The sequence below is a fragment of the Erigeron canadensis genome, chromosome 1 (genome assembly GCF_010389155.1).
Source record: "Erigeron canadensis isolate Cc75 chromosome 1, C_canadensis_v1, whole genome shotgun sequence".
In the NCBI taxonomy this organism is placed as follows: Eukaryota; Viridiplantae; Streptophyta; class Magnoliopsida; order Asterales; family Asteraceae; genus Erigeron; species Erigeron canadensis.
Genome location: NC_057761.1, coordinates 40,686,150 through 40,708,437, shown reverse-complemented (window position 1 = coordinate 40,708,437; position 22,288 = coordinate 40,686,150). Strand labels below are relative to the sequence as shown.

Here is a 22,288-nt window from a genome sequence, read left to right as displayed (position 1 = left end):
TTTATTAAGATGAGCATAGTGTCCGTGCGTTGCAGCGGCTAGAAGGCGAGGACAATATAAAAGGAAGGCGGTGGTGGAGATCGAGGGAGGCGGTGGAGAAGGAGGGCGGTGGTGGAGGGCGATAGAAGGTCGATGAAAGCGTGTAATGATTAGAAAGATTGGAGGAAAATAGTATAGATAAGGGTTTTATGTTTTGGTAGAGATATAAAGGGTATTATGGGAAATCTGAAAATAGTGCTTAATTTCTAAAAATAAAAAAGCCAATATGCTTTATTAAAGAGTATAGAAGAACATCTCAAATGGTAGGTTGAAAAAAAGCTTTTTTTTTAAGAAAAAGTCTTTAGGTTGTCACCATTGGAGTGAATAGTTTTTTTAATGAATAGGTTGACATAGGGGTGTTGAAAATAACCAAACCCAAATAACCCGACCCAACCCGAATGGGTTTGGGTGATACGGGTTGAGTTATTTGGTTTGTGGGTCGTCATTTGGGTTAACCCAAAGCTTAATCGGTTTGGGTTGTGGGTGAAAATGTTATAGTTTGGGTCAACCCAAATAAGATGTGTTTACATATATATACACTAATAAAACACATTAAATTTTTTAAAGTATAAATTATTTGAATATTAAATTTTTATTTATAAACAAAATCAGAAACGTGCAAAGTTAAATAATAATGGATGTTAAAAAATACACTAATAAAAGATGATAAAAATATGAATATAAAAAGAGTTATATATTGTCAAAATTTATTTATTTAATATCAGTAGTTTCTATATTTTTATATAGTTTGTAATTTATTTGTTTTGTCTATGACTTTTATTCTAATAATATTATCATTTTTTCATTCAAGAATTCAAAAAACGCATAATCAAAAGTGTTTCAACACATTTGAAAATAAAGAACTTAGTCTATATAAGTATCACTATTATTTAAGTTTTTGAAATTGAAATTATATTGTTGCAATATTGCGTAACTAATGCACGTAAATTCAATGACATTTTATTTGGGTTAACCAAAACCCAATCCAAAAAACCCGAACCCAAACAACCCAAACCCAAATAACCCAAACCCAAATAACCCAAATATTTTTTGGTTTGGGTTACGGGTTAACTTATAATTCTTTGAAACCCGAATAACCCGAAACCCAATTAACCCGACCCATCAACACCCCTAGGTTGACAATCTTCAACCTTTTTATCAAAGCTTTTTCCTTGTTTAGTGGTAAAAAAAAAAGCTTTAAAAATAGCTATTCATTGAAGGAGATGACTTTTTAAGAGGTTGAATATGGTTGGATTGATTAAGTGGCAAGACAAAAAGCTTTATTGTGGATGCTCTAAGGAGTTAAAAGATATACAAATTTTATACAACTAAAAGTCTTATAAGGAGAACAACTTAGATAAATTGAAAAAAAAATAATAAAAAAATAGGGGATTGTTATATAAGGTTGTTAGGTACCTGATCTTAATTGTGAAATACTCACAGATCTATTTTTTAATCCATAATATTCGTGGGAGACCAAACATTTATTCATTAAAAAAATATATATAAAAAAGTAATATATAAAAAGTTCTACATCTAAACTTAAATGTCAAACAACCTTAAATTTATTTTATTTTTATAAAAAGTTATACATAAAAAAAGACACTTTGTCCAGAAAATCACACGAATAGATTGTCTTGATCAAGTGCTTTCACTTTTCCACTCAAATACTCTGACGGCTGAACACAACCACAAACTTCAACAAATTCCATCTCAACAACCGGACACGTACAAATGCTACCTCTTTGACAACTATTATTATCATGGCCTTTTATCGTGCCATTATGTAACTTTTACGTCTTCTTATTGCAATTTCACGTTAATTATAGTTGGCAGCCATATATAAATGCATTTTTAACAAGCAAAAAAAGAAAGAAAAAATGAAAAGAAAAGTAAAGGATTAATTAAAAAATGTTAGAACGCCAATATGTTTTTTTTATTTTTATTATAGGTAGAATAAACAAAACAAAAGTCTCACTTATCCTATGTATATATTCTTAATTTTTTTTATTGAAGTCTAAAATAATTTTATTTAAAAACATCTCGATCCGTACGTATCGTTACGGATTGAGTCTTCTTTCATCCAATCAAGAATCATTCTAGCTTCTCCCATCTACGGGGTATTTCAATTTCTGCACGTGTCATTCATTTTCCCTTATACCAAAAAGTATTTAATTTGTTGCTAACTAGATTAAACTCATACGATATACGATATATTTTAACAGAGAATAACACAATTATTTTTAATGTTAAGGTAACCACATATGAAAAAGTAAAGCCAAAAAAGATAAACGAAACCATTCAATGCGTTGAATGAAATTAAGGAAAATGATACAAATATTGTTAAAGTGTGAAAGTATCCGTTAAAATAAAATTCAAAGTAAAATACATAAAAAAACCATTAAAGTAATATCTATTTGAATGAAAATGAAAGATCTGTTAACACTTCTTTAAAAACCACGTTAGTTGTAATATTGGTAGGCTTTCCATCTTTGTCTAGTACTAGTACCTTCAAATCTTTTTTGCTCTTAACTCTTGAAAAGGCAACATATAATTGATCGTGACTAAAAACTGGATTCTTAAGATACAAATTAACCCACTTCTGAAAGTGTTTGGCCTTGGCTCTTGTTGATAGTCATGGCGAAAGAAACAGATATGAGAAATTGTCGTCTTTGAAACCAAAATGGGATTCGACTATCTGAAGGTACCAATTTCATTATTGGAATGAATGTGATGTTTCCAACATTTGTTTCCGAATTAATTTCTCCTTCTATTACCCATTCTCCAAGCTTAGGAACCTTTAGTCTTGTTCCCTTACACAATCCAGCCGGTTGATCAATATTTATAAGTTGCATTATGGGAATGTAATAAGATAAGAATAATGTATATAATGAATATATATATATATATAGAGAGAGAGATTATGAAACATAAATTTGTATCTTGGTTAAAAAGAAATCCATCCATTAAGTTAAGAGATACATGGAATTAAATTAGAATAACATGTTATGATGTTTAGCCGAATCTTTCTTCTGTGAATATATATATATATATGTATATAGTGAAAAATTATTTTGAGAACTCTTTTTTTAGCGAGAACCTTTGAAAAATTTTCAAATCAAGCCCAACCGATAATTATTCTTTACATGAAAATTGTTTTTTTTATTGTTTTCTGAATAACTTATGTGTAAATTTGAAGTTTATAATTGTGTGGAGGCATGAATTATCATCCGTTATACAATTATGTGAAGATTTGGATTCTTGATCACATGTGCACGAAAATTGCTATGATTACATGTGATCGACTTGCATACATGTGATCATAGCAATATTCGTGCATATGTGATCAAGAATCCAAATCTCCACATAATTGTATAACGGATGATAATCCATGCTCCACACAATTATAAACTTCAAAATTACACATAAGTTATTCAGAAAACAATTAAAAAACAGTTTTCATATAAAGAACAATCATCTGTTGGGCTTGATTTGAAAAGTTCTCAAAGGTTCTCGCAAAAAAAAGGGTTCTCAAAATAACTTTACCCTATGTATATATATACTAAATCCATCCATTAATTAACTTTTTAAGAGATATACATGACTTAACCATGACTTAGCCGAATCTACTTGTTCTGAATATATATATATATATACGAGAACGGTACCCGCGTATTGCGGAGGCGGTCGAGTTAGTGGCGGTGAGATGGTGAGGTGATAGGTCATAGAGTGTGATAGCCAAATGCCTTAGTCGTTCGCCCTCGGATTTAAAAATTCGTCGAAAATATATCGAATGACATCTTTAATGAAATAGCATGAAATTTTAAGAACACCCATATAATTTTTATAATTTATCGATATACGGTTTTTGAGATAAAAGATTTTGAATGAATTGGAGATATAAATGATTTATGGAACAGAGAGGAAAAAATGATTGGTTGAAATTTGAGGAAAGAGAAAAGATGTTAAGTGAATATAAAATTGATATATGAGCATTTTGAGAAAGTATAATATTGAAACTTAAAATGTAGACAATGGAGATCTGCTTTATAATATAGTATAAATAGATATATATACTAGTACTATAATATAACATATAATATAATATAGTTATAAACATAAGTAATCCATCCATTAAGATATACATGAGTTAACCGACATGTAATATGGCATATATCATGTTTAGCTGTCTAGCTTTAATTTTTTAATTATTATTATTTAATGATGATGAGGCTAAAGAATAATTTTTTAAAGTATGTTTAAAAATAAATAATTAATGTAAGTATGATAACTAAGCAAAAATCTTACATGACATTTTTTCACAATTGTCAGAAAAAAATTATTCTCTATAACGTACACGATTGGCATGATGCCAACCAACAATGACTTTTTAATTAATATGAACTAACGCAACAAGAAATACTAACTGAATTAAACTTCAATTCTTCAATTCTTTAATAGAATTGAAAGCCAATTAAGCTACATATATACATCATTCTCAAGTGATCAAGATCTTTACTTTACTTTTATTTTTTATCTTTTTTCCCCATTAATTAGTTCCAAGTTAACACTACATCTATATCAACAAAATATATCTTCACTTCCTTTGTCGCTTTACATTACACACGTATTGACAAATGAAAAAAAGTAGTAAATGAAATGACAATTTAAAAATGGGAATACGTTTTAGAGTAACATTATATATGGAAGAAAATACAAAAAGTTAATAGAAACAAACTAAATTAGGGTACCGTACCGACTGATGAATTCAGATGTCCCTGCTTAAAAACCACCTAAACCATCGGTACCAAAAAAGCCTCCTTTGTTAAGACGGAAGGAAGAGAAGGAAAGGCACAGATCGATCGGAGCATGAGTTTTTCAAATGAGAGCCTCGCTCCAAGATTAAGAGACCAACTAAAGTCACGATATATATAACAATATATCTGCATATCAAAACCATAACAATCTAATGAATTAGTACCGTGATAGGAATACAATAAGGAAATTAACCAGGATCAATCACCTAATTAATTTGACCAGCCTCGTGTGTTATAAATGACTACTGTACGTAACTTAAATCAAAATCGTTGATTAATTAGTTATCTGTTTGCTAGATAGCTAGAGAATATGAAAGAGATTACAAAGACTACTAGCTAGGCAAATTAAGGTTTATAAGATTTAAGAATGAAAATACGTAATCAAAAGTAATTAACACCATAATATATAAAAAATTTCTTCTATGCATGCTTCCTTGGTCATTGTACGTATTCGAGTGGTGTATCCTCGAACATGCTATTAATTAATTTCTTACATAGTACGTACACATTTATAACTTAAAATCAAAAATACAGAATTAATTAAATTAAATTAAGATAAAAAGATAAGTAAAGTAGGGAGCTCCCTTCAGTCCAAGACGTGACACCAACGACTAAGCTTCCAACTCCTGCTTCATTGGATCAAGAACACATTGTATTATATCCTAGCAATTTTAATGCGTTGTTGAACCAATGATTCAGCAGTTGAGCAACAAGTCATTAAATTTGTCTCGGACTGGACTGAAAGAGCTCCTTTCTCTACTTATTTCCTTTCCTTAATCAACCAAATAGATGTAAATTAACTTTCCTCATATATATAGGGCTTTTGTTTTAAGCAATCAGCCTAATCCATTTTCTCCTTTTTTTCTTGAAAACCTAGGCTTGAGAACAAAGTTAGCCTCTTGGGTATTTTTAATAAATAGGGTAATTAACTAGCCTCATACACATGAAGATCGGTTTTGAAATATATATAAGAGAGAAATTAAAAGTAATTTGTGTAGACGTACATAAGTAAAATTGAAGTGTTGAATCAATAAATTTTTTGTGGGAGTTAGAGTAATAGATAATCTAGTAGTGATAGTTACAGAACCTGCTTTCTACATTCAGTGAAAGTGGGTGAGCAAATTACATGTGTAGATATATGTAATATCATAAGGTATATGAGGCCATATATGTGGATAAAAGATCTGAAATGTGTTGCACCTTTTATAGGAATAAAGTTAGGCATTTCTTTTTTGGTCACATGATCATGGTTTCCCAAAACTAGTAAAGCTTCTAGTCTTTATAGGCGTTTTGTCACTTTGTTGTGGGATTTAATTGCATGGGATGGACAAGTGAAAATTTGACGTTTATTACCATTAAACATGATTTTTACGTCTTAATATCATTATTATGGTTCTATTCGTTGTTTAGTTTATCGACTTATCGTGTCCCTTGGGACTTATTTGTATTTATAGTATATTCCTTGTATATTTTGGTGTCTAGTATTTTGCTAGTGCCTTTTTAATTTAATATAATTTGCCGTTCAAAAAAAATATGCGATTTTTGGCATGAATAGTTGTCATACTAAGCTAAGATACTATGCACATTGCCCACATAAATGAATAATATTATTTTTATGATATTGATGATCATTAATATTACTTAAAATGATATGATAAAAATTTAAAGTCATTAAACATTTCTAAAATAATAATATTTCATTAAATATATACATTAAATATGTAACTTGGATTAACATTTGTTGAAATATTATTTTGCATAACAAAGGTTTTTTTTTCCAATCTAAAATTCTATAGAATTAAAGAATTGCATACCATCACTAGTTTGATGCGCACATGATATTTTGAAGAACTGACTATTTTGACGTGTGAATAAACTGTTCAAAATATAGTCGTTGTAGGCTATGATCCCATTTTAAGGTCGTTTTTGTGTCTATATATATACATGTATGTGTGTGCGCAGATATAAAAGTTTTATTTTTAACTAAAAAATAATTCACTTGAATTGACTTAATGGTTGACGTCACCTTTTAGCAAGCTTCAGCAAACCTCACAGTCAATTCTCGTTTTGTCTTTTAAAATTGAGCCGGAAAAATAAAAAAAGAAAAAAAAATAACTTCGAAGAAAAGGGTCACATGTTTGACCCTCGCAATAAGCCAAAATCCACGTGTACTCATCCATTTGAGAATGGATAGTTTTGAGGAAGAATTCTATACGGTTTCTCTTTTACCCAAAATGGCTAAGTATTAAGAAGACAAATCAAAAACAATTAATGTCAAGTGTATCAAATGTTGTAATTGTATTTTTTTTAACAATCTCGTGTGGGCTTTTAGCATTTTGCTAAAGACCCTTTTATTTATATAATGATATATTGCGGTTAAAAAAAAAAAAAAAAGTGTATCAAATGTTGACAACTTCTTTCATATCAACATCCAAAGACTTTGAAGACTCTTTTACAAGTGTACGTGTTTACGGAATGCAATAGTTGGTGAATTGAAGACCAAAGTTTATTGTCTGTCTATCTGTGTATATGATTTCTTGGCTTTTGCAAAATGAGTTTCATAAGAAACTGTTAAAGTCGGTCTTCAATCGTACCGTGTTCGTTAATTATAATGTAATCGTTAGAATCTCAGTGTGTCTAGTATCCAATACTTGTTAGTCTAGTCACTAGCGATAAAGTTAATTATAGTATTCAAGTTAGTTCTATCTAACTTGAGCGTTGTAAATCTCTTTCGCATAGATATAAGTAGGGATGTGTACGGTTTGGTCTAAACCGGTTAAACTGTTTAAACCGAAGTAATTGGACGGATTGGTCGGTTTAAAATCAAAAACTTAAACCGTTGGTTTGCCTTTCTAATAAACCGCTCTTATGGTTTGGTTCGTGGTTTTAGACTTTTATCAAACCGGTTTAACCAAATCGGACCATTTAATTATATCAATGGTATGTTTAATATATATATATATATTTACATACATGTATATATTAATATTCAATGTTATAAATTATAAATAACAAATTATTAGTTGGTATAAAGTTGAACATATTCAAATTCTAGATTTAAAATTTTCAAAGATACGATTCCTAAATCACCAAGCTAATTAATATTATATGATTTATATTTTTCAAAATACTTTGTGTGTTTCATTTTAAGTATAAGTGAAACTTTTGCAATTTAGTATTACTAAAAACTTTTATATATGAACGTCAAAAGTATGATAACAGTTTAACCGGACCAAACCAAACCGGTTAATTGGTTTTGGTTGGTTTGGTTTGGCATAACAATTTGGACGAACTGGTTTGAAAAAATGTTAAACCGTTTACATTGGTTTGATTGAGATTTTTAACAAAAACCGACCAAACCGGACCATGCACATCCCTAGATATAAGAGTGTGAAGAAACGAGATTGAGAGTGAAAATGCATGTATTCATTTCTCATCTCTCTATATAATTAAGAGATGATATATTTTTGCTTAGTTGGCATTTGTAAGAACATGCCATGTTGGATTTTGTATGAGGTGTCATTTCTTCATTAATTTTCTAATTTTAAGTTACCATGTGTTTATTTATGTCATTTAAATTATTCTCAATCATTAATCCTAATCACCATTAATTATCATTAAAAAGTAAAAAAAATCTTGAATAATCATAAACCTACGGGATTAATATATAATAAGTTAGTACAAATCTTGAATCAAATTTATAAGATCGCTATCTATCTTGAATCAAATTAATAAGTCGTGTAAATTAATATATAAACATTTTATTTAATAATAAAATTGGATTACATATCTTTTCTTTATCAATGATAACATTTTATCATATATATCTCGACTCCTTATTTATATAAGTATCACATTTTTTAAAAATTTGTTATTATCCATTAGTTTTGTTATATCATAATTTTTTAATAAGATATTAATTTGTTTTTTTAGATCTGTTATATTGTATCGATCTGATAGTTAACTTTTCTATAATACAACGCCATAACTTTTTTTTTATTTATTACAATACAAATAATGTAATAATTTTCGATTAAGTATCAGTAGATCTTTAATTTCTATGAAAACTTTAATGATTTTATTAAGTTATTAATTATTGCTTAAGTAGTTTTTTTTATTAACTAACTTATGAGGTAAAAATAATTTATCATTTTTGGTATGAGATTATTATTATGTGAATGTTGTATATATTTTTTATGTGGAGATATATTTTGGACTATTAAATCTTATTTTTAACTAATAATTATAATTTATTTATTCGTATAAAATATACGGGGTTTAATCTAGTTATTGAATATTACAGGGAATTAGAAATTATTATATGGAAATCTAAACTAATTTCTAACTATCTACTACTCCTTTATAATGTTATTCATCCCCTTTATTTTAAGAAAGTTAGATGAAAAATTACTAGATTGCCCTTAATAAACAACCCTTAAGGAAAGGGTTATTAGATATTACCAAAATCACCCTTAATAAATTAATTTACACTTTAAACCCTTATCTTCTAAAATATCACTATCATCATTGTATTAACTTACACGGTTAGACCACTTGACACCAATTATCGATGTCATCGATCACCACCCGTCACCGACGCCACTAAACCACCGCCGCCGCATTGCGCGGGTACAATGATAGTATATTTAAACTCAAATTAACCGCCTCTAACAACTATATTTACAATATAAACCCTATAGTTCTCATATTTATAGAATAAACCTTATATTTATATATATATTCTTTAGAGTGCAATAGTTAAGCGCTTAACTTTGGTGTTGTTAACTTTATTACCTTGTGCTTTATATCATTTACCAAATAAACTTGTAAAAAAATGGAGCCAATAAATTAATCCGAGTCAATTTTAGTTTCACTTAGTCTTATTCTGACCTTTTTAATATTAACCGCATTATAAGCATATAACCAAAATATATACTTAAGTGTTATTAAAATATATATATATATATTTTAAAGATATGGATCATTTTCTCGTATAGGGGATTTATCTAACGCTAAAGAGCCCCTCACTCTCAGCATCTTGTGTGAGATACATTCTACCATTGAACGATATATAAACTGCCTATAACATTATAGGTTCGATTTAGACGTTAATTGAAAAGGTTGACGGCCCTTAGCCATTCCAGCTAGCTTAGTCTTATTATTCATTAGTTAAACTTAATTTAGATGAAAGGAGATATCGCAATCACACGGTCACTCGTACTCTTACATCGATCGTACACATACTTGGAGATGGGATATGATTTGAGGAACCAGCAGGAAATCTTGAAGCGGATTTTGAGCACAAACATACACATACATACTGGCAAATAAGCTTTCATGATTTGATGTACAGCATTATTATTATTATCAATAAGATTCTTTTTAATGAGTGTCCCATCAGGTGGTGATATGTTATAAGAGCACCAGACCAGAGTGGTGTAGAGTAGAATATATGTTGTAGTACAACACCAGCTGTTTTCCTGTGTACATGTGGCGCCCATTTGTATGAGTGAAGAGGTCACTCATCACCAGGAGTCACTATTTGGACTTACATACATAATTGCTTTCCATAACTAGCAAGATATATTTAGTCATTTTCTGTTTAGGGGGTCGTCTTGGTTCACTAGTAATCACTTAATAACGATTTTGTTTACAATGTGAGGTTAGCCCACTATATATATATATATATATGAAAATGATTAATCAACCTAAAACCTTAAGAATTTGACACGTGGATTCCACTAATTCTTTTTTCTAATTTTGCTCCTGATTTTTTCACATGTCATCATCTTAATATTAGTTATATCTTTTAGCAAACCAATTAGGTTGATTTATCATTATCCATATATATAAGTATGTCATCTTATGTGTGTTAGTATAAACCAACTCAAGAAGATACCTCAACACCCTAAAGTCCTAAACTACTAGCACCTAGCTAAAAGCACCTAATTAATTAAGAACCTCCCTTTTGCGAATAATAAAAAATGCACTCGATCAATTAACCTGTTGAAGAGAATTAAGGAGACAGAGATAGACCTCTTATATATCGCTAATTAATTTCGGCAATATGATGAGTTACATACGAATGTACGTCTTTATGAAACGGATAGAATTGAATGGATAATTAAAGTGTTAAGAAACCTCTTATATCATGGTCAATAAAAGAGCATATTAGATCAAACTTTATTTCACACTCTATTCCAATGTTTTTTAAAAGTTTTGATTTACATAAATTGTGACAAAATCTGATGTATAGAATCCCCACAGGCAATTCTACATATACTTTATGCTCAACACATGCCTAACTAATTACTGTAGTTGGTTCTATTTCAACTATGTGGTTCCCATCTAAAGAAACATGCACAGAAGCTTAATAATTTTTGGTTTGAACGACTGTTGTTGTTCTGATTACTAACACAGGTAGGAATTATTGTCATATATTCTTGTAGGACCAAATAATTAAATTGATCATGAGCCCAAGAAAAAAGAATCAAATATCTATCTTCGATTATTCACATCTTGAATAAATTGAGTAGTAGTGTACGTAGTGTCCTTTCACTTGTCTATTGGTTTCCTTTTTTGCATTTCTTTTCCCTTTTCACTCATATTTACGAGACATAAACCGAAGTACGTATATACTACGAGGAGCGTAAGCCCACCAGGCTAAAAAAAGTCAAATCTCGACCAGGTAGTATTAGCGGCGACGTCGCCGCTAATACTGCGAGCCCCCATGTCCGTAATGGTAAATCTGGCAGAAAAAATAGCGAGCCCCTTGTCAGTGTCAGAGTATTAGCGGCGACGTCGCCACAAATACCTTAGTCGGGTTGACTTTTGCCTGATGGTGTTACCCTGTGCCATATACTATTGTCTAATTGCATAAGTTATATTAACTCTGTATCAACTTCTCAAAAATGATTGCGCGCCATATTCATTGTATGAAATTTAGCCTTTGTCGTTATTTTTCGTGTTTATCTATTTTAGAGTCATGTCGTTCAAGTTTTAATTTCTTATCGTAGGTTGTATGTTATTGTAGCAGCTAGTTTCTTACTAGCAATTTTATTTAATAAGAATTTATTGTCGTTCAAAAAGAAGTTCATTGTATGAAAAGTTTTGAACTAAATCAACCTAATTTGTATGCCTAATAATCAACCTAATTATAAGATGATGACATGTGAAAAAATCAAGAGGCAAGATTATGAAAAAAGAATTAGTGAAATCCATATATCAAATTCTTTAGGTTTTAGGTTAATTTTTAAGCATATGAGTTAGGTTGATTAATGATTTTTTTAAAAAATAAATACTTATTTTAACTTTAAACTAGCATCAATATTGATCCGTGGGTTTACCATGGATGACGGGTATGGTTATAGATTTAAACATGCAAATTCGTGGGTAAAGAAAAAACCCATTGATATTAGTAATGGATTAAGGGCATCCACATCCGTTATCAATTTTCAAACTTGTTTAATTAATGATGCCATTAAAAATAAGCATAACTTAATAAAATGTCTGATGTATATAAAAATCTACGTGTTATGAACTTCTGATATACCCACTCTCTATACATGAAAAGAAAAACATTAGAAAAATATAAAAATATAAAAAAATAATTCAAGATGCGCAAAAAATAGCCAACACAATTCACCTTATATACTTTGACATCTTCAATGAAGGATTGAGGAAAACTTTTCTTATTGGAATTTTTAAAAAAAAAAAAAGCTAATACTAATGGGTTGAATAGCTTATTTCTATGGGATAAAGAAAGCTTTAAAAAAAGTTTTTCATGTTTTTCGATAATAATTGGGTAACGATAAATGAACAACTATTTTTAGCCATCCACAACGGGAGGATCTATCTGAGTTCGAGTCTCACTTCTTACATTTGTGAGGGTGGATTAATAGAGAGTTTTTAAGAAACCTGAGTTTCATTTCAGACATATGTGTAATTTAGAAATAGGAATATATTATGGCGTTCCAAAAAATAAAAAATAAAAAAATCATACATTATATATTTATATATCATGTAATAAAATATGCACATGTGTTACGAATGGTTAAAGTTTTGTATATTTATCACTATCCGTAGAAAATCTACTGTGAAACTACCATAGAGGACTTACTAGACGCAAAAAATGCATTCAATAATTAGTTAGAGGTAAAAATGTCATTTTAACAACATAGCACTTCATTCTTTTTCTTTTATTAGCTCAAGCATCCGGGTGATACCCGAGTATTATTATAATAATTTATTTTAATTATAGTCGTTGTGATGTAAATGTTAAATGTAAAAACACAACAACGTAGCTAACTGTGTAATAAACATGTATTTATAAGAAACATACAATAAAAGAATATTGTAAAAAAATAATGAAAAGTATAAAATAACCACAAAACTTATTTTTGCTTATGATATGCCAAATTTAACATATATTTATATATTTATTTATAATCAATTTGTTTACCTTTTGTAATGGTTTCATGGTTTAATAATAAGTGAAAGTAAAATAAAACCCGTAGAGCTAAAAACATTTGGGAATGTTGTGTTTAGGATATTGGGAAAAAAGAGGTCTTCTGTTTTAATTTATCATTTTGGAGGAAAAGGCAATTTAATTTTAAATTAAAATTATGACGTGATGATCCAAAATATAGGGGGAGTTTAGTTCTTTAAATTATGCCATGTTAGAAGATTTTTTAAAATAAGCATCTTTTGGACTTCAACTTTATTTAGTAGAAAGATGTTTTGACGCATATGATCTTTAAAACCACATGATACTAACATTTGGAAAAATCAAGAAAAAATGTGAGGAAAATAAAATAAAAGAATAAAATATATGATCGTAAAAGGATGGGAGGCTGGGAGCTAATTCTAAATGATACAAGGTCAATCCATAACTTTACACGTGACTTATAACTTTACATTCGATTCAAATGTTTTCGGTTCGAAACTTTTCTAAAGGCTTCAATTGTATCTTTCAATTACCACCCTGATTTTCTTATTGCCTCCTATCAATTTAGATGATTTAAAAAGAATTATCCCAATTGAGTTTGGATTGCCCCAATTAAAAAGGTGACAATAAGAAGCCCTTTTAATTTGGATGATTTTAACTAAATTTTGTTGTAACTTGTAAATAGACTATTGTAGACACCTGCTTCTAACCTAAGAATCAGTCAAAAACTTAAAATAGTCTTGATATTTAGCCTATATTTTTTAAAGAATTTATCGTTTCCAAAAAAACATAAGCATGAATAAAAAATATGGTAAGTTGGTAACAACCAAGAATGTAATTCTGATGCTACTGGCCCAAAATATGTGGATGTGTTGATAAGACCAAATATTGACCATTAATTGGTCCCATTGGATGGTAAAATGGCCCAATGGTTTAAGACCATTAAATGAGGATAGAGCATGGGGCCATATGAATGGAATCAATCAGTCAATGGACTATGCTTTTTATTTGTAACCAAAATGGCAAAAAATAGACCCAAGGCATGAATCTTGCTTCCATTACTTCCATTTCATACGACATTTCATTACCAAGCACCTTGTATGATTTTTTTTATATGCGTGTCACACTCATAAACGTACTGATTCAGTGCTTCTACATATTTTAAAACCAATTTAACAATCGTAAGATGGCACCTGAAAATAGTGATTAAAAACCTATACTATGTTTGAACTAAGACCTCTTGAGAGTCAAGACTTCCCACCTACGTTTAAATCGCAAACCTAGAATTCATTGTAACCCATTCATCATTTGACATAAGAATTTATACCGGTCAGGTTTGATATACATAATATTCTACGGGAAAATGGAAGATGGTGTTGTCTCACACCTAATTTGGATGAAAAAACCCCAATCATTTATTCCCTAAGTCCTTAGGATTTAGTCCAACTGGACATTTAGTGTCCCATATGTCTTTCAGCCAAGTGTTGGTCACATGTTCAAAACCTTTGAAAGAAATATTAGGAAGTCCTTACCAATGTGGTGGGGCATGAGGTGTTTTCTCTAGCATTTAGCTGGTTTCCTCCAGAACGGTAGTGGGACTTCCACCGCCAGTCATGCCCTCGGATTGACTGTGCCGGTGGCATGGTCGATCTCTACCGGACGATGAAGAGGCAATGCGCTGAGTTCAATCACCATTATTGTTCAAAAAAAATTTATTTCCTAAAAATCATGGGGACCCAACCATTTATTCAATATACGATAAATATTAAAAAAATAGTATATGAGATATTTTTCACCTAAGTTAGATAGATATTTAAAATAACATCAATAAAGCTAAAGATTAATCATAACCTAAAGATAATGGCTAACAATATCCTAAAAAAAATATTAATTATTGTCAAAATAGTAATTGAAATGTTATACAACAAACATAATCATTGACTCAAATATATAATAAGTTAAATATTACACGGATAATATATTTATCTAAAGGGTAGTGATATATATATACAAACAACTTTTTGTCATCCAGAACAAATGTACAAATTATACTACACAGTGTACAACTGTATAAAGCAAGCATTGTTGTGGATGACCAAAAATTGTTGTAGATTTATATATTCCTGAAAACTAGATTAAGAAATTAAGCATATTTTTTTCTTCCTAAAATACTAATACTTAAACATAAAATTCTTATATACCATCATTTCCCCTATTCTTTTTAATCATAACACATTTTCATCGACCTTCTATAACCATCTGTCGCCACCCTCCTTCTCCACTACCTCCCTTATCTCGGTCCATCAATTAAGAAAAGTTAGGACTTTTGTGAAAAGAATGTGTGAATAATAATATGTTGCATTGATATTCATTTAAAAAAGATATATATATATATATATATATATATCGTCCCATAAAAAGCTGATAGGAGGTTACGTTACACGCTACTACTATCTCTTTCTACCTCAAACGTTACAAAATAAAATAAAATCCATAGTATTAATTCCCCTCGATATGATTCCCATTAATATTATATATTCTATACAAAAAATATATATAATTCCTTCATTCATCTCCGCCGCACACGACCACCACTCACATTTTCACATTCTCGGTATATAAACAAGCAAACAAAACTTATTCATTCTCACCACATATTTCTCATCAAAAACCTTATACACGTTTTTTCATTGTTTCAGAATACCTTAACCATTCCAACCTCATTTTTCCAACGGTTTTTCAAAACATCTCACCAATCAATATATAAATATAAACATACAAAACAAACAAAATGGCTATAGCATATAACCCACATTCAACCACAAGGGTCATAACATCATCATTTTTACCACCACAACCACATGTTACAATGTCACAAGACGAGCTTAAAAAAATAGCCGCTTATAAAGCGGTTGAGCTTGTTAGATCAGGTATGGTTGTTGGACTAGGAACCGGGTCCACCGCAAAACATGCGGTGGACCGCATTGGTGACCTATTAAACCAAGGGATTTTAGAAAACATTATTGGAATACCAACTTCAAAAAGAACACATGAACAAGCTTTGTCATTAAATATACCTTTGTCGGATATTGAGACACACCCGGTTCTTGATTTAGCTATTGATGGAGCGGATGAAGTTGACCCGGATTTGAATTTGGTTAAAGGACGTGGAGGGGCATTGTTACGCGAAAAAATGATAGAATGTGCTTCTAAACAACTTGTAATTATTGTTGATGAATCTAAAATGGTTGATTACATTGGTGGAAGTGGTTTAGCTATGCCGGTTGAGGTTGTCCCGTTTTGTTGGAAATTTACTTGTAAAAAACTAGAAATGTTGTTTCAAGAAGCCGAGTGTGTCGCAAAGATTAGGACATGTGAGAAAACAAGAGATCTTTTTGTGACTGATAATAGTAATTATACAATTGATTTGTGTTTCAAAAAAAATATTGGGGATTTGAAGGCGGCTAGTGATGCTATTTTGAGGATTCCTGGTGTAGTTGATCATGGGATGTTTCTTGATATGGCTACTACTGTGATTGTTGCGGGTGATAGCGGAGTTATAGTGAAGAACAAGTCTTGAAGGTTGACTTGAGTTCGTTGGATTAAAAAAATGGATTTTTTTTTTGTTTGTGTTTTTGAGTAGTTTTTAGGAGACGATGTTAGGAAGATATGATGAAAGTTTTTTCAGATGTGTTGCTCTTGTTAATTCAAGATACTAACAAGGATGATTTGCCTTGAACATTTTGGTCTTCATATTTTGTATCAATCATACCTGATGAGGTGGTTATGGCTTTCAATTTAAGGTTATACGAAAAGGCTGCAATTTGGGTCATATGGTTTGATTTTGTGGATGTTGCTGCATCAATTCGTATGCAAGTTTTCATCAATTATGCATAATGCTATTTAAAAGTTGTTGAAATTGTTAACGAGACATAAAGATTTTTCACGATCAAGATTCAAGAATATGATGGTAATATGACCAGGCTACGGCTCTATGGGTATTGCATTTTTTAACATCAAACGAAACTGATAAAAATAATCATATTAATATAGAATTCATAACAGAAATTGCAAAACCAAAAATAATCAATAGTTATGGGGGAGAATTCTGAGTTTATTAAAATAGAATTCATAACAGAAATTGCAAAAGCAAAAAACATTCAATGAATTTTACATAATTGCATATTCAGAGGCCAAAAAATAAACTCCAAAAATATTGTTTAATAGAATGGTCTTTGCGTCCCACATTGGTTGTGGAAACAACATAGCCTCAGGAGAGCTCCCTATAAATTGAGAGGCCCAACAAATATACATGCATACCTTTCTCGGCCTTTTGGCTAAGATCAAGTGTAGTATCTGTTCTTATCAGTTTAATATCTGATATGTGAGCCATCGGCTCACTCGATATTAATCTTATTTTTTATGGGTGAAGGCCCATCACGCTAGCTTGCTAGTGGGGCTCTTTATGTGTCGCCTTGGTCTTACACTACCACTGAGGCCTGGCACACCCCTCCAATTAAAAGTTATAATTCTTGTATTTGACTTGAATATCAAATCCTTGATGTTGTTCCCCATATGGACTTTTTGGCCTATCTGTAACTAAGTTCAGACCCTATGGTGTGTAAGTTGTATTTGAAATGGAAAAATTGAATCATTAATCTTTATATAGTTATGTGTAAGTTGTATTTTCGAACCTTCATATTGGTATAGAGTTCATAACACGAATTGCAAAAATCAGGTGGCAAAATAATCTGAAGGTAAATTGTGAGTACAGAACATATCGTGTGTATCTGATGAGTTTCAGATAATGCAGGTTTGTTTTCAGTAAAAAAGTCAAAGACCAACTAAGATGAATTCCATATATTTATATATAGAAGGTGCAACGATCTTGTTTGCTGAGATGGTGTTTGCATCCTACATAGGTTGAGTGAACAAAGTAGAGAGCTCCTTGTATATAAAGTGACACGTTCATCACCATCATATCACCCTCTCGTGTTGGCTAACATAGCTTTTAATAGTTTAATATCCGACATGTGAGCCGCGCTGATTATCAACCTTATAAATTGATATCAAGATTATCAACTTCATTTTTCATAAGGGCCCTTCACAACAGCTTGCTAGGCATTAGGCTTTGATGGACTAAATAATATTGTCCCCTGTTTTCATTATCTAAAAAGTAATTGTTTTTGACACTAATCCTATATTTGTGTATCTCCTAAAGTTCGGAATTGTGGCATTTTTTAAATTAAAAATGGACAAACCGGACCAAAACCTGTAAAATAATGTTGTTAAATGCTTGATAAACAATAATTTTCATCATGAACTTATGGGCTAACGGACTCAAGAATAAATGATTTTGTTGTCATCTAAAAAAGGCTGTAAAGCACTTGTTGGGCTGGACTTTAGACTTCGAACCTCAAGACCTCAACCCATAGAATAGAATAGAATAAATTAATACTCAAAAACTAACTTTTAATTATAATCTTATGCACGGCCACTACAACTTGTTCCTGGTAAAGCCAATGCACTAAGAGCTTGTAAAAATTATATTTAATTTATAAGTAGCTACGAACAATAATATAATAAAATGCATGAGACTTAAGAGATACTTTCTTTGAATTTAAGAATTATTAAGGAAATCAAAGTACAATCTTTATGCACCATCAAAGTACAGAAAATATAATTAGATAGTACATTTATAAAAAATATAATCTACAACCAAGATTCAATCAAACTCAGGTTCTTTATTTACTTTTAATAAAGGCAACAACAACATTATTCACCTTATTAAGTGGTCTTTTAGATTCCAAAAACAAAAAAACAAAGAAGAGATCACATTTTGCATTTGAAAAGGGTAACCAAAGGAGCGAATCAAGGTTTGTGAAGTTGTTGGAAAGCTGAAGAAGAGGCACAATCCATTGTTTGGAACCCTATTCTCTCATTCTCCATATCATACACAACTTCCATATTTTGTTGTTGAAAGCTACCAAAAACACCAGCTGGTCCATAATCACCATCATCCATGCTTTGATATAACAAACACTTGACCACCGTCGAGTTACGTGGTGCACCCATTGCGTAGAAGTTGTTCCCTTGAGGCAAGACCAAGCTCACATTGTTCATGAAGTGAAATGTGATGGAAGGAAGAAGGTGGTCATCCACATCCATCATTGTCATGCCATCTTTGTTTAAACATGGAACCCTATAGCATAGGTCAAAACCCGTCCGCTCCTCCACTTCAGTAGCTCGTGGGTGATCTATGATAGATTGGAGCTCGGAAATAAGTTGGGAATAGAACGGTTGTGGTAAATGAGTGTATGTAGTCCCTGAATCTATCAACATACCACCATTGCCAAATGAATCAAAGTCTTTCAAATTTGTAGGAACTTGAATTAAGGAACCTGAACCAATACCTAGAGTTATGCCCTCTAGTCCAATATAGTAGTAGTTCCGGTACATTGGGTTCTTTAACATTGGAGTAAATTGCATATTTTCTTTTGAAGAGATTCCAAGATCTCCAATAACTAAAGGGCTTGAAATGTTTGGGTTATTGGCATACTTAAAAGCCAAGAAACAATGAGAAAAACCCTTTTGAAGAAACCCTAATTGAGAAGGTAAGGAAAGGGGACCTTTCCCGAATCCTGTAATTCCTATGGGTTCTCTATAAGACGATGTAATACAACCAAAGCCGAAGTTGGTTACATCTCTAGTATCGTCATGGTTCGTACTCCCATGGACTCTTAGGGTATCCCTAGTTAGAGTTCCCGTGACAACACCTTCCCCGTATGTATAAACAAATGAAGGACATGGCCTTGAGCAAGTGCCCTTAATTAGTGTACTTAATGAGCAACCAGCAATATTACAAGGGTCATAAGGATTATCAGAGCTATGTACATCAATGCAAAACTGGCTAGAACAAGTGTCCCTAACACCAGATGATGAATACAATGGGGAGTACTTGGACACAGACGAATGATTTGTATAGTCTTCACAATCGATGCAATTGAAAGAGAGGTTCCCACAAGGCACCCAAGTGAGATCGCTACCAGTATCCATATACACTTGTATAACTTGTGGAGGTGACCCTAGTGTTAGAGACATAACATAACCATCTCTAACTTCTCTCAAGGGCTCCATTATGTCCAATGTTTGTAATGATTGGGTTGATAGCTTAAGGTTCAAGGTTGATGAGGATTCTTTGGGGAGTTTAATGGTCGTCCTCGTATTAGTTAAACCTAGGACTAGAGATGAGGTCTTAGGGTGGTTTCGTGCATGTGAATGGTAGGCAATGGAGGAAAAGAAGAGGAACACAAACAAGTTGAAAATGATATGAGACATTTTTAGATTTGATTAAGGTATATTAATGTTTGATAAGAGCATGGTATTTATAGACCAAAAAGGACTATTCATTTATATGAAGGATATGAGGGGTTTCATATTAGACCCCAAAAAAAAGTTGCAACAACCATCAACTTATCATATGTACCTCAGTATGTATGAGTAAAAACTAGTGTTTGTTTACTACATTATGTTATTACACAATTTCTATACGAAAAATGTATTTCATAGCACACTCTTACACCGAATTTTCCAACATACGTAATTATAAACTAATAATGTATGGTGGTATATCATTGATTTGTAACTGTCTTCTGCAAAGACACATCAACTATACTGTTGAGCTACTTATATTATTTTATAAAATTTTGGCTTCTATTAGTTGGTGAATCTCACGTTATATGAATTTATATAATTTTGGGATCGAATCCCACTTTTTACATTTGTAACAGTGGATTATTAGGGGGTTTTGAGAGTTCTGGCCTGGTATCATCCCATACCAAGCATATATACATGGTTTGAGTTTCACATACTATCCAATTGGATGCTATCGTAGTGTCTCGAATGCTAACTGTTTAGTACTAACATTTAACTCTTTTCTTATTAAAAAAATATTTACTATAGAGATCGAAATCAGACATTTTTTAGTGGAAACAAAATTGAAATAAGCGGTGATCAACCTTTCAAATCCAAATTTGCATCGCTAATTACGTTAAGATGATAATGAAATTAGTAATTTCAAGTTTAAGCAATTTTTTTTAACATGAAACTTTATTTCACGTTTTTGAAATAAATAAGTTATAAATATGTCAATTTGATGGGATACTAGTTTGAGTGGAGATTTGGCAAATCCACCAAATCCTGCCGGTCTTCCTCGTATTGCTGATTAGATGGTAGTTCAAAGGCTGTTAATTAAGATCTATATATATCTTGATTTTAAAATCTATTGTAAGATTTTACCAATATTTTGATGATCAATGACAAATTGACAATCATCTGGATTTGTATATACAGAATCCCGATACTAATTTCAAAATATGGTGGTACTGACTAGAATCCTCGGCCACTCCAATGTGTCCGTGGAATCATGGCCGTTTGTAAGTTAAGTGCAAGGAGAAATCAATTCTTGTACATCACTACATAATTACTCGAATTGAAGTTCAGTCATGGAATGGTGACAAAACAGGAAAACAAAACCATCATATATATGCTATATCTGTATGTATGCACACATACATGTGACAAAATGATTGATGATGGACAACTTCTCTAGCGTAGGGGGTTTCCTCCTATCAGACATTTTGGTGAATGGGTTCGCTAGGATAAATTACATTAAGACAACAGTGTCTAGACTCTCAGTTGTAGTATTTGATCCTCAATTTTAAAAAAAATACAAAACATTTACATGAGTATTTATCTTCTTTTTTTTTTTTTTTTTAATCACATAACTGCTTGGAAATATATTCAGCTTAGTATAAAATGTAAACATGACATCAAATACATTCCCACATATATAAATTGATACATACTGTATATAAAATACCACCAGATACATAAAATGACATATCAGAGTTCATAAAGTTCATTAGACACTTTTTAATTAGATACATACTAGATACTAGTAATACTACATATATATATTTCGAGC

The 22,288-nt window shown here is 31.0% G+C and overlaps 2 protein-coding genes, 1 long non-coding RNA gene and 1 other non-coding gene across 4 annotated transcripts; 2 read left to right on the top strand and 2 right to left on the bottom strand.

Annotated features, from left to right (window-relative positions):
• Positions 1–4,687: 4,687 nt before the first annotated feature.
• LOC122586071 lies at positions 4,688–6,014 on the bottom strand. The gene is made up of 2 exons (XR_006321866.1): positions 5,944–6,014; positions 4,688–4,982 (listed from the first exon to the last, which is right to left on the bottom strand). It is a non-coding gene; the product is annotated as an uncharacterized LOC122586071 (long non-coding RNA).
• A 9,782-nt stretch (positions 6,015–15,796) lies between these two features.
• On the top strand, positions 15,797–17,041 carry LOC122585378 (probable ribose-5-phosphate isomerase 2). The gene has a single exon (XM_043757514.1). The coding sequence runs from the start codon at positions 16,094–16,096 to the stop codon at positions 16,880–16,882; it is 789 nt and encodes a 262-aa protein (XP_043613449.1). The 5' UTR covers positions 15,797–16,093; the 3' UTR covers positions 16,883–17,041.
• Positions 17,042–17,618: 577 nt separating this feature from the next.
• Positions 17,619–17,815, top strand: LOC122586188. The gene has a single exon (XR_006321896.1). It is a non-coding gene; the product is annotated as a U2 spliceosomal RNA (small nuclear RNA).
• A 1,358-nt stretch (positions 17,816–19,173) lies between these two features.
• LOC122592402 (probable aspartyl protease At4g16563) lies at positions 19,174–20,640 on the bottom strand. The gene has a single exon (XM_043764622.1). The coding sequence runs from the start codon at positions 20,638–20,640 to the stop codon at positions 19,174–19,176; it is 1,467 nt and encodes a 488-aa protein (XP_043620557.1).
• Positions 20,641–22,288: the final 1,648 nt, after the last annotated feature.